The 18,026-nt window shown below is 44.1% G+C and overlaps 1 protein-coding gene across 1 annotated transcript in view; it reads right to left on the reverse strand.

Annotated features, from left to right (window-relative positions):
- Positions 1 to 18,026, reverse strand: part of prex2 (phosphatidylinositol-3,4,5-trisphosphate-dependent Rac exchange factor 2) — a 139,724-nt gene that overhangs the window by 64,602 nt on the left and 57,096 nt on the right. Inside the window, exons 23-28 of the mRNA XM_056299846.1 lie at positions 10,547 to 10,708; positions 7,586 to 7,808; positions 6,756 to 6,963; positions 2,750 to 2,929; positions 1,497 to 1,591; positions 452 to 534 (exon numbers count right to left, since the gene is read on the reverse strand). Of these exons, the coding sequence (XP_056155821.1) occupies positions 452 to 534; positions 1,497 to 1,591; positions 2,750 to 2,929; positions 6,756 to 6,963; positions 7,586 to 7,808; positions 10,547 to 10,708 (951 nt within the window). The remainder of the gene's footprint in view (positions 1 to 451; positions 535 to 1,496; positions 1,592 to 2,749; positions 2,930 to 6,755; positions 6,964 to 7,585; positions 7,809 to 10,546; positions 10,709 to 18,026) is intronic.

Here is an 18,026-nt window from a genome sequence, read left to right on the forward strand (position 1 = left end):
ACGGTGGCGCAGTGGTTAGCGCAGTCGCCTCACAGCAAGAAGGCCCTGGGTTCGAACCCCGGGGTAGTCCAACCTCGGGGGTCATCCCAAGTCTTCCTGTGTGGAGTTTGCATGTTCTCCCTGTGTCTGTGTGGGTTTCCTCCAGGTGCTCCGGTTTCCCCCACAGTACATGCAGGTCAGGTGAATCGGCCATACTGAATTGTACCTAGGTATGAATGTGTATGCGTGTGTGTATGTGTGTATGTGTGTGTGTGTGTGTGTGTGTGTGTGTGTGTGGGCCCTGTGATGGACTGGCGGCCTGTCCAGAGTGTCTCCCCGCCTGCCGCCCAATGACTGCTGGGACAGGCTCCAGCATCACCGCAACGCTGAGCAGGATAGGCAGCTTGGATAGCGGATGGATGATAGAGTACATTTTCTGTGCCCATGAAAATCCAACCCACCAGTGACCCACCTGGCTGAAAAGATGCTCCAGGAAGCCGTGGAGTTTTTTCTGCTTATCATGGGAAAGCCACACATTGGTGGGCATCTCATCTCCTGTGGAGAAGAATTCACTACTGGTCATTAGCAGGAAAAGCAGGTGTAAAACACACTTTTTCCTTTTCTGTCATAGCATCATCAAATGCATGATTATAGACCCATGCACACACAGACACACAGCAACACAGGCAGATATACACATATCTGAAGAGAAACAGACAATGCAAACATGCAGACAAATTTGAGGTTTTAGTAGCTCCTAAAATGCAAATCCTAACATGCATGCACTTTCTGTTCGCCTCTGCAGTATGTAATTACGTGAATGTGTGCATGTGTGTGTGTGTGTAAAACTGCTCTTGCAATTAGCTTCTGAAAGGAAAAAAGAGGGGCTACTCATGACGTCACACACAGCTGCACAGTGTGCGCTGTACGTGAGTGCGAGTGGATGCGCATGTGAACATGTGGATGTGTGTGCGTGCGTGCACATGTGTGAGAGAAAGAGGGAAGGGGATATTTGACTGGACACACAGCTGCGGAAATCGCAAACCAAAGCCCATGTGAGATCTGTGGCCCAACACCTGCCACATCCAATTAAATTCATCTGTAGCCTTTTTTTTTGTTCCTGGGATCTAAAAGGTATAATCATGCAGTTGGATTGTAATCACGACCTGTCAGTTACAGGCCTATTGTGCTACATTGTGGTTGACTGAGGTTTTTTGGATTAAGACATCCAGCTGGAATCATGATTCCAGCTTTACCATAATACGGCCTCATTGTGTGCAGCTATTTCAGTAACCCTAACTCTATAAGTAGTTAGTCCACCATTGGCTTAGTGTATGGTAAATGATTTGTGTCTGCTAAATAATGACAGATAATAACAGGGCTGTCATGTGCGTGTGGTGCAGAGTCATGCTTGCGCTCACTGCCTCGGTGTTGTTTTGCCCAAAATGTTCTTTGTGCAGCTGAATTTATACTTGCCCCGTATGCATTTTTTTTTACCCTACGGCGTATTTACATACCTGAGTCCATCTCATCACTGTGCACATAGGAGCTGCAGTGGCTGCTGCAGATACTGGTGAAGGAGGCAATTGAGTTCCGGTTGCTGTTACAGTCACTGGGGAGAAATAATGGAAAAAAAAAATTTTTTTTGACGTGTTTTCAAAGAAAATCACTCGGTCATTAGCTTATCTTGGTTCCTCATTAGATTTTCCATTCCTCAACAGCTTCCAACATTCTCATTCATTATTGATAACTCCGTTGTGTGGTTTGGTATGCTGTTATCATATGGTATGTGGTGTAATGATACGATATGGAGTGATGTGATGCATGATATGACATAATATGACATGACATGATATGATATATGATACAATATGATATGACATGACATGACATAATATGACATGACATGATATGATATGACATAATGACATGATACAACATGATATATGATATGATATAATATGACATAATATGACATGACATAATACGACATGATATGATATGATATGACATGACATGATACGGCATGATATGATGTGACACAATATGAAATAATATGACATGACATGATACGACATATGATATGACATAATATGACATGACATGACATGATATGATATGACATAATATGACATGACATGATACGAGATGATATGGTATGACATAATATGAGATGACATAATACGACATGACATGATATGATATATGATATGACATGATATGACATATGACACGACATGATATGATATATGATATGACATGATATATGATCACACGATTTACCGATGAAGCTTTCCTCTCACTATATCTTATTGATACATTTCTTCACACAAAGTTTTTATCTATTTCTATGTAATCCCCACCATTTTCTCTGTCCTGTTTGCCTTTCTCAGAAATTCTCTTTGACTCTCTCCACTCTCTGTAGCACAGTTTGAAATGTTGAAATCACCTACTTGCTGCCGTCACCGCGGAGTGCATTTAGGTCAATGAGTCCAGGTTGAAACAATTCACTCATCTATTCCACACTGCACTCTGACAAACTTCATCAACTGCTTTCAAAAGATGAGATAATGCTGGTCCTGCTTTTGTATTTGGGGATTTTTTTTTTGGAGTCAGGGGAAATTCAAGCTGAACTATGACTCCTCACACCACAACTCCCGTAATCTTCTATTCGCATGCACAGAAAAGTATACAATTATTTGCCAACCCAAAATACATCACGGTGTTACACAGTCTGTATTTGTTCATCTTACAGGGCCCCCGGTCTCACCTGTAGGAGTCTCTGTTGCTGATGGTGTCGTGTCCAGAGTCCTCCTGCTCATCTCCGGCCACGTTGAAACACACCTTCTTCCCATTCTTCTCCCCCCTCTCTCCCTCGCCTTCCACAGAGATGTAGTTCTCTGGGGTCTTCACGTCGGATGCTGGGGGGTGGGTGATGGACGACAGGAGGCTGTTGGAAACAGAAGGGGGGAGTTAATGAGGGGTGGAAAAACGGAAGAGAAGTCCGCCATATAGAGACGGGGGCGGGGGGGGGGGGGGCAGGCAGAAATAACACATAACGGTTATAGCGTTCATACAGCGCCGACACCGGTTCAGAGGGTACTGTAGACCCCGCTTCACTGCTTTAAATATGACATGAGAAACAACTGGTCAGAGTGCCAGGTCAGCTTTACGCTACACAGGAAACACATTTGGCAAATGGGTCTCAGCAATATCGTATCAAGGGGTGTGTGTGCGTGTGTGCACTTGCAGATAATGTGTGTGATGAACGTCTGAGTATAAAATCCGGATGTGCATTTCATGTTTGAGTGTATTTCGCTTGATGTATGTGTGTATTTTATATCAGCATGTGTAAGCATACAAGGGCTTTAATAGTGCCTCTGACCGAGAGGCAGCTGATGGAGCGAGCCAAACAAAACCCTCGATCTATTTGTGTTTGGCCTCCACACAACAACTTCAGAGGGTCAGGGATTCACGCAATAGGTTCAAACATGCAGCAGGGTACAGCTGTGTCAACACGCTGCAACTACGCGGCAAGGATCAGCGCTCTCTGTTGCTGCTGGCCTGTATTGTATCAGAGGAGCAGGAAGAGGCAGCCTGGGATATTTTCACAGTTGCTGCTACACATGGTGGCATTTAAAGCCATATTCCCAATAAATGCAGGCCTGGACTTTCCTGATCTCTCCCCACGCAAACACTGACACGCGATGTCTGTTTGCATTTCAGCCTAATTTCGTTCGTGTATGCTTACATTTTCCATTATGTCATGACACGGGCTCTGAGGCCTTTTGCTTTTCTTTTCTGCTATTTTTTGAAGAGGAGCGCTAACGGGGGGGGGGGGGGGTGGAGGGGGGCAAATAAAATCGTTGCGATGTAAACAACGTGTCCTTCGTGTTCCACAAACACATCTCCGATGCTGTGACGTCCGAGCCTCTTCAACATTTCAAACGCTCTTCCTTTGTTATCGCCATCCCTCTATCTCCCCCCCCACCCCCACCTCCTCCTCATTCACAGGGTGCCTAGGCCACACAGCTGCCCTCATTACAGTCCACTCTCCAGGACTCCCACAATGCCTCTCTGGAGCGGAGTGGCATTCCATCGCCATGGAGAAGCTCTACGGGTTCTCTGATTGGTTGCCGGTTAATAAGGAAATGTGCGCAGTTTGAGGCCTGTGGGGCACAAAGCATTGGAGGGTGCAAGGGAGAATAACAATGATTGGATCAGAGCAGGAGATTCAAGGGGTGTGGTGGTGGTGGGGGGGGGTAATGAGAGAACTATAGAGAGAGCAGGACAAGCTTCGCTGGTGCTCGTAGCTGGTAAGTTCAAAACAAGCTTGGATCTGTCGCTGTGTGATGCAGCAAACTTTACACAAGGAGCCGTTAATCTGCTGTACGAAGCTCCTCGTCAACTCCTATACATTACACCGTCACACACCGGCCCGGCAAGTTTGCAGCGCCGACGTGTCATCTGCATTACAATGCTCCTCATTAGCTGCTTTTCACAAGGCTATCCGCACATGCTCTAATCTCTGCCGCTGTGAAGGAACTGAAGCAGCGTGGGGATCTGAGACAGCCACTGGTTGGGACATTATTAATTAGCTGCCTTGAATCAGAGACTGTCACAAAGGACCTCAAAGTGAGAAGGAAAGTGGGGGGGGGGTTGTGATTCAGGAAGGGAGGAGGTAATGATATAAAACGCATCACCAGCCAAGTCCAACAGCTGTGACCCCTTGACTGTGGTCCCGAGACAAAAGGTCACAGGTCGCTGCCTCAAAATGAGGAGCTCCGAGGACTGCCAAAATGTTGTATAACTGTAACTACGACTCTAAATCCGCTTGTTTTCTTTTGCCGAATTGCTTTAGGATATTGCCGATTGCCAGTGAGTGTGCTGTACACCTTCCCAAGCGATTGCTCGCACGATACCTGTGTGTGTGTGGAGACGAGGATGGGAGGGAAACACCGTGATGGGATGAAATCCTTCAGCAGTAGGGAGACACACAGAGCGAAAGTCGGGCTAAGACGCTGACTGAACTAAAGTGTAGAGGGGATTACACACAGGGAGTTCACAAGTGTTGAGCCAGACCGCAACTACTTGTCCATTACAGCCCATATAAGCTCCGACACTGTCAGACAGCCACGCTGTCTGTCTGCCACCCACACTGCTCACCCTTTACGAGCAACCAGAGTGTGCGTTCATGAAGGAGTCCGTACGCGTGTTTGTGTTATTCCCTCAGCAGCAGTCTCAGACTATTTGAGTGCACGTGGATCTAGACACAACTAATTGCATTTGACAGGAGCCTGACGAAGTTTGTCCAGACACAAGTCATTGAGATCCCTGCTGTGGACCTGACTCGTAATTACCGCAGTCAGGTGACAGCATCACTCCGTCTAGTCAATTTTAATCTAATCCCCTGGACCCCGCCAGCTCTGCCGAGGAGACTTCTAATGACTAAATAAACTGTCCAATACAGCTGATTTGAGAAGAACATCACAACAAAAACATTTATTATTGTGATAAATCAGCGGCCAATCATATAATCATCACGCCATTTTGGGGTTAATCTTTCAGTGGCAGCAGGAATTAAGAGCGTATTTCTTCATAGAAAGAGGGGCGAGAGGTTCCACACCCAGTATGTATGTATGTATGTATGTGTGTGTGTGTGTGTGTGTGAGTAAGTGAGTGAGTGTGTGGGAGAGAGAGAGAGAGAGAGAGAAGAATTATGAAGAGGTTCTCAACAAAACAGCTATGATTATAAATTAATGATCCACTAAATAATGATGAAGTAATGCAGAGGCGATCTTTAAATGTCAAAATGAATTAAGAATGCACTGGAAGCATTTTATTCTGAAAGAGGTACCATTGTTCTTTAAGAGGTTCAACGTCCAGTATTATGTGTGTGTGGTTCATTGTCGGTGAATGGTATTTCCACAGGGCACCTGGCCTACTGATACACCCTCTACTTCATTGAGCTTGTACTTCCTGTTTGGGGGTGCTGGCAGGGCATGAGTAGTGTTTCAGATTTCCTGTCTGCGACATCACGCGCCTCAAAACAATGAACCCGTCAACAGCAGTGAATGGCCAGCCAGGAAGCCACTTCAGTCTAACACACACGCATCAACACTACACATGCACCAATTCTACAAATGCCCTAGTACACAAACTGCATACAAACTGTGCACCCCCGAACGTATTCGCTCTTTCTTTTCTCTCCACCCCTTCTGCGATACGACATATAGACATATCTGCACAGACACAAATGCAAAAATATGCATAAACACAGACATGCACACACAGGTGCTGTGGTCCTGAGCAGAATGCATGCATGCATATTAGACTTGGTGTTGATGTGTGCCAGATGCAGCACACTGACCAAAAAGAAGGCAGCTGCAGTTACTACAGCTTGTTTTATGAGGGTATTTTATTTCAAAGGAAATTTGTGGTGAAACAAGAATCTGTGGGAGGCCAATTCTTTCTATCAAAAACAAAAAAAGCAATTTGATGTGTTCAGGAAAATATCTATTTTCCCTACTGTTTTACACCACCAGAAAAAAAGAAAAAAGGCAAACTGCCATTTTTCAAAGGCAGTCTCTTTCCTCAAAGGGGTGGTTTGCAATGGTTTGTGCATATATAGGACAAACGGAGAGCGACCAGTGAGTGGCAATAGGTGTGTGTTTGTTCATGTGTGTTTGCGTATGTGCTGGCATAACGTGTGTGGGCCTTTGTTGTTAGGAGTATGCATAGTACAAATACATATGCGTGTGCATAGTGCCACCCACTCGTGGATCTGAGCGCCGTGGGTCTCCATCTCCTTGACGGCAGTGGTGAGTTTGATGAGCAGTTTCTGGTAGGCATCCAGGGTGAGCAGGTCCTCCTCCCTGAGAAGGAACCGAAGACCGTGGCCCTCTGTCCTGCCCAGGCTGTGGCCGGACGGAGCAGCCATAGTGGTGATGGTGTGCTGGACATACACCATGGGATTCAGCTTACCTGAGAGAAATGCACATCTATAAGAAATACTTGGGGGGGGGGGTACTGCAGTTTACCGAGTTGATATAGCTGAAAATTGTGTAAGAAAGGACAAGAGCTGTGAATCAAAACATCAAAATCCTGAATTTTCAAATACACAGTTTTATCTCTAATCTATTTCAAACAGACCAATTTGAGATGAGTTTGCTTGCATCCTGACCCAGCAGACATCAGCAAGGCTCTCCCACCTTGACGTCATTTTTCTGGGCCCGTTTTCATCCCACGGCGTTGTATACTGACGCACTTGACAAAGCATCAACATATATAACACCCAAGGTATGCTTCGGTGTCTGTATGGGATGGTCTAGGTTAAACCACTATCAACCATTATCCCCAACTTTAGCCCTCAAGTTAACCACTACCTAACCTGATAGTCATAAATGAAGAAAGAAAAAAAATGAAAGAAACACTATTAATGTTATAAATGAGGCTGAAAGTTTTACATTGTAGTCTTTGAAACATCTGCAGCAACTCTATACAGATGCCAAAGTGAAACATGCATGTCATATACATGTCAACGACATCAGTACATGAGATGGGATGAAAATGCATTGGGTTTTTCATCCCAGCTGCCCTCACCCACCTTGCTCCGTACTGCCTCGTCCTCCTCTCTCCAGGGTGTTCTTCCTGTTGTCCAGCTGCACTCCAAAGGCACTGCCCAGACAAGTGGTGGTCTTGGAATAGGACACCTCCATCACGTTAATGTGGCAATTTGTGGGGCAGAAATCACTGCTGTGGAGTGGGGACACCTTGGTCTTGGCCTGCTTAAAGGTGGGCCATGCCCTGTTCTTCAGAACCCGAGAGAACTGATTAAAGAAGGAAAAAAAAAATCAGCAGAAATATTTTGGAATTAGTCGATTAACATCTCAAAATCCCTCAAGTACATTTTATTGTGTGAGAGATGAGTGAAACTTCAGCACAGATCCTGAAGGAATGATTTGCAGAATATGCCCAATGCCAAAGGCAAAGAAAGCTTGTGAGCTTATTTTTCTTTCTTCAAAAGGCTGGCTTCCAAAGTCTTGGATTATGTACTTAATATATACCATATTGAACATACTACTGAAAAACCATACATTAAGCACACATTTCTATATGCTTTATGTATTGTATATACAATCTGACATCTCACACTAGCATCACACTAGCCATGTTGCCTTGGCGATAGCATGGCAGATGACATCTGCTATCTGTGAATCATTCGTGAGTTTTGGGGGTTGTTTTTTTTTTTTGGATTTTCCCCCTTTTTTTCTCCCCAATTGTACTTGGCCAATTACCCCACTCTTCCGAGCCATCCCGGTTGCTGCTCCACCCCCTCTGCCGATCTAGGGAGGGCTGCAGACTACCACATGCCTCCTCCGATACATATGGAGTCGCCGGCTGCTTCTTCTCACCTGACAGCGAGGAGTTTTGCCAGGGGGACGTAGCACGTGGGAGGATCACGCTATTCCCCCCAGTTCCCCCTCCCCCCTGAACAGGCGCCCCGACCGACCACAGGAGTTGCTAGTGCAGTGACCAGGACACATACCCACATCCGGCTTCCCACCCACAGACACGGCCAATTGTGTCTGTAGGGACACCCGACCAAGCTGGAGGTAACGCAGGGATTCGAACCGGAGATCCCCGTGTTGGTAGGCAACAGAATAGACCACTACACTACCCGGACGCCTTTCATTAGTGTCTTCTGGGGAATATGATTTTGTTTAACTGGTTGAAGAGAACCTGGTAGTTTACATGCACAACCAAATTAGATCAGTTAGAGTCACGGAGATGTCAATCATTCTTTGCACTGAAAACAGAATTGCTTGAGGAAATTAATTCATGAGTATTTTACAGATAAGATAACTACATACGCACACTATAATCACTGTTAAATGAAAGCAAACATCTTTTTTGAGATATCTGCGATATCTCTCTCCTTCTCTCATAAAGCTCAATGAACCATACCAAACTGGAGCAACCATCCGAATATACGTCTTGACTCAAACCCGACCCTGCTCGGAAAACATATTTCCCCTAACATGCTATAAGATAACATCTGCATAGAAAATACAAAACTCCCGGAGTCTGTGCATCGGCTTTAACTTACAGAGCCAACAGGGAACATCGCCCGCTTATTCTTGGAACATTTGGTTGCACTTTCCTTGAACCTTCTGTCACAACGCCTGCATCATGTCACGGACGTTACACAGCCAATGCTGTGAGCCGTCATGAAGGCCAAGGATCGGTTTTTGGCAACTTGGGCTGTCAGAGATTACAAGCCAGTGTATATAGTAACGAAACAACTTAACCCAAACATTTCTCATTGGTTATCCAAGATGGCTGCCGTATGGAACATCTCCTCCTGGCCAGTATATGTTGGACTGTACATTCCACGTGGACTTGGGGCTGACCTTTTCTAGAGGTATCAGTCCCACCACTTCTCCCTTTGTGCTATGAAGCCCTTCACCATCTCATTACTTCTTCTTTTATATACCGACTCTATATTTCTCGCTCCATCTTGTCAATGCATGCTCTTTCCCTTCATTCTGAATCGCTCCTCAACTCTCTCTCTCTAGGGGTCTGAGAAGGAATGCTGAAGAGCTGTAGGAATCTTACACAAGAGTCCTGCGTGTGGATGTTCAGGGCTATTTATAACTGACTGGGTAATTAATCCAAGGCCCGCTCTAATGTTGAGTCAGATCTTTTTCCTTTGTCACACAAATACTTGCACGCAAACAGATGTCGCGCCTACAGACACGATGCTTACAGAGGGGAGGACAATGATGAAAATACTTTGGCTGCATCACTGTCACAAACAAATATGCGCCGTATGATTGCATACACACACACACACACACACACACACACACACTCACACCCACCCAAGGGAATGACCTACTGCTGACCTAAATATTTCCTCTTTCCTTGCGGGAAAAAAGACCACTGGTTTTGTTTTTTAATCAGCAACCTTCAGTCATTATTATTGTTAGCATTCATTTTGTTTCTGCTGTGTCACAAGTTCAAGGCACCTTGACATGTTTGTGTCACTGCTGTGTGCAAACGAACACCTACGGATCGTGGATAGCCCCATTGTATGTCTTATCTTATTTCTTCCTTTATGTGCTCATGTCTTACAAGTTGGAGTTCCTATTCAAACTCACCACCAAACCACACACAGGAGTCCATTGCTACAATTCCTTCACCTTATACCCATCTTGCATTCATACAGAAAGGTTTTCACAGTTTTTTCCAAGCCTCTTGGCTGGCAGGACATCAGTGTAGCGTCAAGGTAACTTCCATGTAAAATCTGATACAACAGACACATAACAGAAATACTGTCTGCCTTGGGTGTTCAAAGGATCATGAGACGAAGAAGCTTTCTGCATGGTTCACAATGTAGTGTAAAGCTGTGTAAATGAGTATATAAACAAGCTTTGCAGTGTGACCTTAGAAGGCATTTGGTACCTTAGTGGGTCTCTGATCAAAATGTCTGTCGAAATTAACATATTCAAACAAGAGTGTGTAGCTTTTCCTTTCCTTCAGAGCGTTACGTGGAAGTAGTTACCTTCCTATAGTTGGTGATGCGGCGGTTGATGTGCTCCACCCTCTCACCGCACATGGCGCTGAAGCGTGTTTGCAGCTCCTCGGGGATGACGTCACAGCTGGAGCTCAACCTGCCACACATCTGCACCAGCGTGTCATCATTACGTGCCAGCGCCTCCAGGATCTGATTGGTCAGAGCACACTGGTCAAAGGCAGGAAGAGGGATTGCTTGATATGTGAATACCTTTGAAATCACAATATGAACTACTGCCTTCGTCTTTCAGGAGCAAATTGAATATAAACAAACGATTATTTAATCTTTGGATGTCTTTCAAATCATGTTTGAACCACTCTCCTGGTGTGGAAGGTTCAAATGAACTTTTGAACACAGCTTTTCCAGTGGAAAAATAAAAAAAAATGTTCACGACAGCTTACTTCTCTGACATCGTTCAGGACCAGTGAAATGCTGTTGTTTGAAATTGCAATGAGTGGTGCATTGCGCCATACGGTCATCCATTGCACGATACAGAAATCCATATGGATTAAAAAAACAACCATATTTTTGATATATATGTTTGGCTATACAAAGTTTGTGGCAGTACAGATCCGCGGTCAGATATGAGGAGGAAGAGAAAGCTTGATCTCGAGATTTTCTAATGAGATGCTTGCCGGAGGAGAGAAAAGGGCAGGGGAGGAAATTTAACAGCAGGAAGGGATGGAGATACAAGAAAAATAATACACCCAACAGCGTTGGGCGATATTAAAATTCAACATCAGACAACTCTCAGAGGACAGCCTGCACTACTGGGGCAGATGTTTATAATAATAGCAAAATTACTTTGCACTACTGGGGCAGATGTTTATAATAATATTAAAATTACTTTCACTTTGGAGAAACAGGAAACTACTTTTAGTTGGAGGGGATATGACAAGAAAGCAAGGTTTTTTCCTCCCCTTGCTGTATGTCATTGATTTGGGGTTAGTGTAAATTGATGCATTTAAGGACCTGAAAATACTTGAATTATAAGTCCAGATCATTTTTAAACATAAACACAGCGAGTAATCCTTACTAATTTGCCATAAAAGCTGCTTTTAGGCATTATGCAGAGAAAGAGAGATGCTATTTATCAAGTCGTTTAGCTGCAAGATATAGTAATACATTTGTTTGTGCGATTGTGTGTTGACTGTATGTCCGTACATATGCATTTGTGAATGTGTCAGGGGTATTTTCCTCAATCTTGAATCAATGAAGGTAATTATGGGAACATCACCGCTGTGATATAAAATGCATCTAAACAACCCCTCATTTTCAGCGAGCATTATGTATATGCATTAGCCAGCGTGGAGCTCAAGTAAAATTGTCAATATTACTTAGCATCAAATGTTAAGATGAGTTATAGGCACACAAAGGGTTTTTCCGATCTCCTATTTCCTGCTTCCTATCTTTTATTTTGCTGGCTGGTGGTATTAGGCGGGCCTTCTAATTAAAGCAGGTGTGCCTTACAAATTTTTGACGCAGATGAGAAATCTGAGGGTGGACAATTGTTTGTGATGTGTACTCATGGATAATGAAAGGTGAACCATGTTTTTGCATTTGAGACTTGTCTACCCATTTTGTACCAACCACCATTGTTTTGTTTGTTTTATGGACCAACCAGTTCATACACAAAAACTGAACTACTTCCATTCATTGTCCTCTTGGGCTGGTCAACGTCGAAGACAATGCTGGGGACCTTCACTTTCTATTCTGTTTGTTCCCCGCACTTAAAGTAAGCCCAGTCGACCCAGTCAACAAACCGCCCAGCCTTTCTTCCTCCTTTTGGTAGGCTATTAATACATACATACACTTGTGTTAGGGATTGAGCAGCTCTTGACAACTTTGCATTAGTTCAGTTGGCTCACATCTTGTAATATTATTGGGGGCTCGTCCGGGATCGCTGAAATGGCTTTTTCATTTCGTTATGCTGCTCATTTTGTTTATGTTCGCTATTCTTCCTAACCTGGTAGCTAATTGCTGGTTTAGCTAGTGAGCTACACACAAGCATCATTTTGGTGAGGAGTGATACGTGGAGTTGAATTCACCTCGCTAAATAATCCCATGCTGTGAGGTTATTAGTGTAGAAGGGCATGTGTATTAAGTGTGGATTAGCCGCACCATATTAGCTCTTGCCTAAACTGATGTTTCTGTTTGGAGACAGCTATTTCATGCACGTAACACTCAGGTCGTTGCTGTTTTTTTTTTTTAATTTATTTATTTTTTCACTTCATTTCTCATTGCTGGTAATCTAATGTGTGTGTTCATAAGGGAAGGCTGTATTGTAGCAATGTATGGCTAAGTTGCAGTTTCTACTTCATGGTTAGCCTTTTGGTGTCATCGTTGGATGTTGCGTTAAGTGAATGGGCATGGTCTTGTTTGTATTTGGGGGTTGAAATTGTAACTCTTAGTAAGCCCTCTGTTGAAAAAGACATATAGTTATCCAGGTTGTTGGGTTTACTTTTGTTGTCAATTATTGCCTACTTTTTGAGTAGTCACTTGATTCAGGCCAAGGTTTGGGCGTGCTAATTCATAACTGCTGTGTGTGGTTCTGGCTGCTGGGTATTGACTGGGACTAGCCTGCCCTTGGTACGTTTTTGTTTGTAGTGGTTAGTGCTGTTATTATTGATGACTACTTTGTATGTAGATGAGTTCTGTGAAAAGGATTTTGGCAGTAGTAATTTGTGCAAACTTAAGAAAGACCAGTTGCTTCCTGTGGCCCAGTTCTTTGGGGTAGACATTGATCCACAGGTTAAAAAGGGTGACATTGTGCAAGCGCTTATTGAAAACGTAACGGCTGCCAGATCCAAGGCTAGAACAGAAGGAGCGAGAAAGAAAGTGACAGGTTCAAGCTAGAGGGCAGGAAATTAAGGGTGATTGGCCAGAATTGCATTGGCGTAAGAAAAGCTAAAACAAATTAAGACCTTCAAAGGAGGCATGAAGCTCGATTTGACATTTCTAGCTGCCTAAGAATACTGCCAAAGTTCAACCATGAAGATGTTGGGTAATTTTTCAACTCCTTTGAGAAAAGTGATTGAGAATTAGACTGGCCTGAGAATAAATGGGCTCTCCTTGTTCAGTGTCCTTGATGGTAGGGCCCAGGAGGCCTATGCATCCCTAGATAGACCTGAGCAGGGAGTATGATTTGGTGAGAAAGGCAGTTTTGGCTGCATATGAAGGCATCCCTGAAGCTTACAGACCCAAGTTTCGGTCACTTCGTCATTAGCCCGAGGAAACCTATCTTGAGGTTACAAGGCAACAGGAAGCCCTTTTTGACAAGTAGTTGGCTACTTGTCAGGTTTACACATACCGGGAGATGCGCCAGCTCATTTTGCTTAAACAGTTTAAATCTAGTGTCCTGAGGCACATAGAGATCCACCTTATTGACCTAGAGGTACGAGATGACAGAAAAGCTGCCATGATAGTAGATTCTTATGAACTCACTCATAGGGATATGCCTTGGGGAGGTAAGGTGTGGAAATCAGACAATGGGTTGGCTGGTGAAAGTGAAGGAGAAGTAGCAGTAAGGCCTAGCCATCCTCCAGTTCCATCGGTGAGTTCTGGCAAAAGGTTTGGCAGACCTCCACTGCCCAGCCCTGAGATGATTTGTCATTATTGTAAACCAAGGCACATCAAGTCTAAATGTTTTGCATTGAAGAGGAAGGGAAGCCAGTCTGTGGCTTTGATTGCAGCACAGCCTGTAGTAGAGCCTGTCGTTCACCCATGTGTCTCAGTGGCTAAACAGTCACCCGAGGGATACCAGGGTTTTGTGTCTGAAGAGTATGTGGCTGTAACCTCAGATGGAGCTATGGCCCCCATAACTATTTTGAGGGGCAACGGAGCTAAACTGTCACTTCTGGTACAGGGAGTAATGAATCTACCCCCTTCAACTTATGTGACGCTCTCCACTCCTGTAAAGGTTTTTGTTGGCAACTGGCCCTATCATTTTGGGGGGTTGTCCCCTCCCTGCCTGTTGATGGGATAGATTTGATATTGGGTAATGATCTCGCAGGGATGTGAGTTTATGTGATCCCTGTCATATAAGTGAGGAACCCTGTGAAGTGCTTGAAATGGCATATTTATAAAAGGAATACCCAGAGTTTTTTTTTTCCGTTTGTGTAGTGACATGCTCAAAGTCTAAACAGTTGGATGCACAGTCCTCTTGTGATCAGGAAAATTCCCCCATTGATTTGTCAGACACTTTCTTTGTTAAACATGCTGGTTTGGACAGCAGCCATCAGTTCTCTCGTGAAACCCTCCTTTCTGAACAGGCCCAGGGCCCTACTTTGGCAGCTTTGAGGGAGAAAGCAGAAAGTTTATAGGACATCCAAGCAGTGCCTCAGGGCTTTTATTTCCATGATGGGGTTTTCATGAGGAAGTGGAGGCCCCCTGACAATCCTGCTACAGAGCACTGGACTACGATCTCTGAGATAGTGCTTCCTCAGAGTTTCAGATCAGAGGTGTTATGCTTAGCTCATGAAATGTCCATGGCTGGTCACCTGGGCATACAAAAAACACAAGAGAAAATAATGCGGCACTTTTGTTGGCCAAAATTGCATCAGGATGTTGTTGTATTTTGTCAGAACTTTTATGCCTGTCAGGTGGTGGTCAAACCTAACAGAGAAATGTTTTTCTTAGGTTCTTATTGACTGTGTTGGCCTTTGCCAAGAACAAAAAAAAAGCAATGGAATACCTGTTGGTATTCCTTGAGGCTGTACCCTTAAGAGTATTGAGGCTCATATGACAAAAAAAAAAAAAAGCTGTTAAGAGGGTATTTGCTGTTGGAGACAAGGTGCTGGTACTACTGCCTATGGCTGGGGATATTTTAGGAGTCAAGTTCTGTGGTCCTTACTCCATGGTCTAGGCAGTGGGTGAGCATAACTATATTTCCGTATTCCTGAGCGTGGACAAAAGACATGCGTATGTCATGTCAATCTTCTAAAGCCCTACTCTGAGTGAGATGAGTCTGTTCTGGTCTGCATGGTGGTTTCAGTCAAGCAGGCTGAGGTGGAGGATGATAAAGGTGATGATGGAAGTCCCTCCTACAGAGCCAATTACTGCAATGCTTAAAAACTCCCAATACCATGTTTAATTTGCATGTAATCTTTCTCACCTTTCAGTTGAACGAGTAGAGGATGTAGTAAAACCGATAGACAGACATAGCAGTTTGTTTAAAGATACCCCTGGCCTCACTCACTTGCTGTCCCATGAGGTGGATACTGGGAATGCTTCTCCCATCAAGCAACATCCTTATAGGATTAATCCTAGTAAGTGAGTTAAGGTGTTAAAGAGGAGTTGACATAGTATATGGTTGACGTAGAAGCTATCGAGCCTGGCTCCAGTGAGTGGAGTTCTCCTTTAGTGCCTGTTCCAAAGCCTGATGACACTGTTCAACCCTGCATTGATTTCAGGAAGGTAATTCAGTCACCAAATCTGATGCAGAATTTGTGTGCAAGCTTGATCTGGTAAAAGGATATTGGCAGGTACCATTAACAGAGAGCTAAGGAGGTTTCTGCTTTTGTTACACCATGGCATTTGTATCGATGCCATATTCTTCTCTTTGGAATAAAAAAAAAAACGCACTCGCTACCTTCCAAAGGCTGGTGAACAAAATAACAACTGAACTGGAAAATACTGTGACCTACCTGGATGATGTGGTTGTTTATAGTTCCTCATGGTCAGATAATGTCAGGCACATAGGTCAGCTGTTTGAGTGCCTAGAGGCGGCCAGGTTGGTCATTAACTGGCCCAAGTGTGAAACTGGGAATGGTCAGGTGACATATCTTGGACAACAATTGGGTCAGGGCTCTGTTATGCCCAGAGCAGCCAAGGTACAGACCATACTAGACTTCCCTGCTCCACAGAATCGGCGGCAGTTAATGCACATTTTGGGAATATGTGGGTTTTATCGTAGGTTTGTACCAAACTTTGCTGCAGTGACCATACCGTTGACCAATTTGCTGAAGAAGGGTGTCTGTTCTGAATGGTCAGTAGAGTGCCAGAGAGCTTTAGAAATGGTCAAATCCATCTTGTCAAGTGAACCCATCTTGGTTACCCCCCATTTCTCAGCCCCCTTTAAACTGGCTGTGGATGTGTGTGATGTTGGGGTTGGAGCAGTCCTGCTAAAATTTGATGCAGTCGGAATAGACAGGCCAGTAGCATACTTCTCCAGGAAATTAAATCAGCATCAAAAGCAAGCTTTGGGTCTTGTCCTGGCTGTCCAACATTTTGATGTCTATGTTTGTAGTGCTGGAGGTGAGTTGGTGGTTTATACACACTACAATCCGCTGGCCTTCTTTTCCAAGTTCTGACTGTCCAATCAGAGTGTTCAGGTTTGATTCTCCAGCCATATAAGCTGTCTATTGTACATCTCCCTGGCAGGGAAAATATCATTGCAAATCCACTTTCTACGGGATGAGAGAGGGGACACTGGTGTTTAAGTTTCCAACTTGGACAACTTTCAGCTTAGGTTGAGTGGCATCTTTAACTATTAGCATTTTGCTAGTATTACTGTGCTTGTTTAAGATTGCTCCCAGTCGTTTTAAAGCAATAGTAAAATAGTAAAGTACGAAAAAGTCAAAATAGTGGAAAAGAAAAGAGAAAAACAAAGAAATATGTTAGTTGATTCTTTTTTTTTTTTTTAAGGGGGTAAGAATGTTAGGATGAGTTATAGGCACACAAAAAGGGTTTGTCCTATCTCCTATTTCCTGCTTCCTATCTTCTATTTTTTTGGCTGATGGTACTGGGTGAGGCCTTCAAATTAAAGCAGGTGCGCCAGACACGTTTTTGACACGTGAGGAATCTGAGAATCGAAGAATGAACAATTGTTTGTGATGTGGACTCGTGGGTATTGAACGGTGAACCCTGTTTTTGCAACGGAGACTCGTCAACCCTTTTCTACCAACCACCATTGTTTTGTTTGTTTTATGGACCGACCAACTCATACACAAAAACTGAACTACTTCCATTCATACTCCTCTTGGACTGGCTGATGTTGAAGACCATGCCGGGAACTTTCACTTTCTGTTCTGTTCATTCTCCAGCCTAAGGTAAGCCCAGTCGAACCAGCCAACAAACTGCCCAGCCCCTCTTTCTTCCTCCTTTTGGTAGGATATTAATACATACACACACTTGTGTTAGGGATTGAGCAGCCCTAGACGACTTTGTATTAGTTCAGTTGGCTCACATCTCGTAACAGAAGGCTCTCAGTCAGCATAGCAGGGGAGCTGGTTAGCTATTAACCCTACTGCATGAGTATCTGTCTGCATAGAGGCCCTCTAACTAACTGAAACTCTGGTCTGTCCATTGGGGAAAAATGTTACAAGGTGGGTGGGATTCATGGGTTACTCAGAGCGAGGACAAATGAAAACGTAAAAGAATAGAAACACAATGTAGTGAAAATTAAAATCGACCTTTCGCTCAAAAATTGACTGTTTAAAGCGATGCGTTAAAATTTGCGTTCCATTAA

This window comes from Lampris incognitus, chromosome 19 (assembly GCF_029633865.1).
Source record: "Lampris incognitus isolate fLamInc1 chromosome 19, fLamInc1.hap2, whole genome shotgun sequence".
Taxonomy (NCBI): domain Eukaryota; kingdom Metazoa; phylum Chordata; class Actinopteri; order Lampriformes; family Lampridae; genus Lampris; species Lampris incognitus.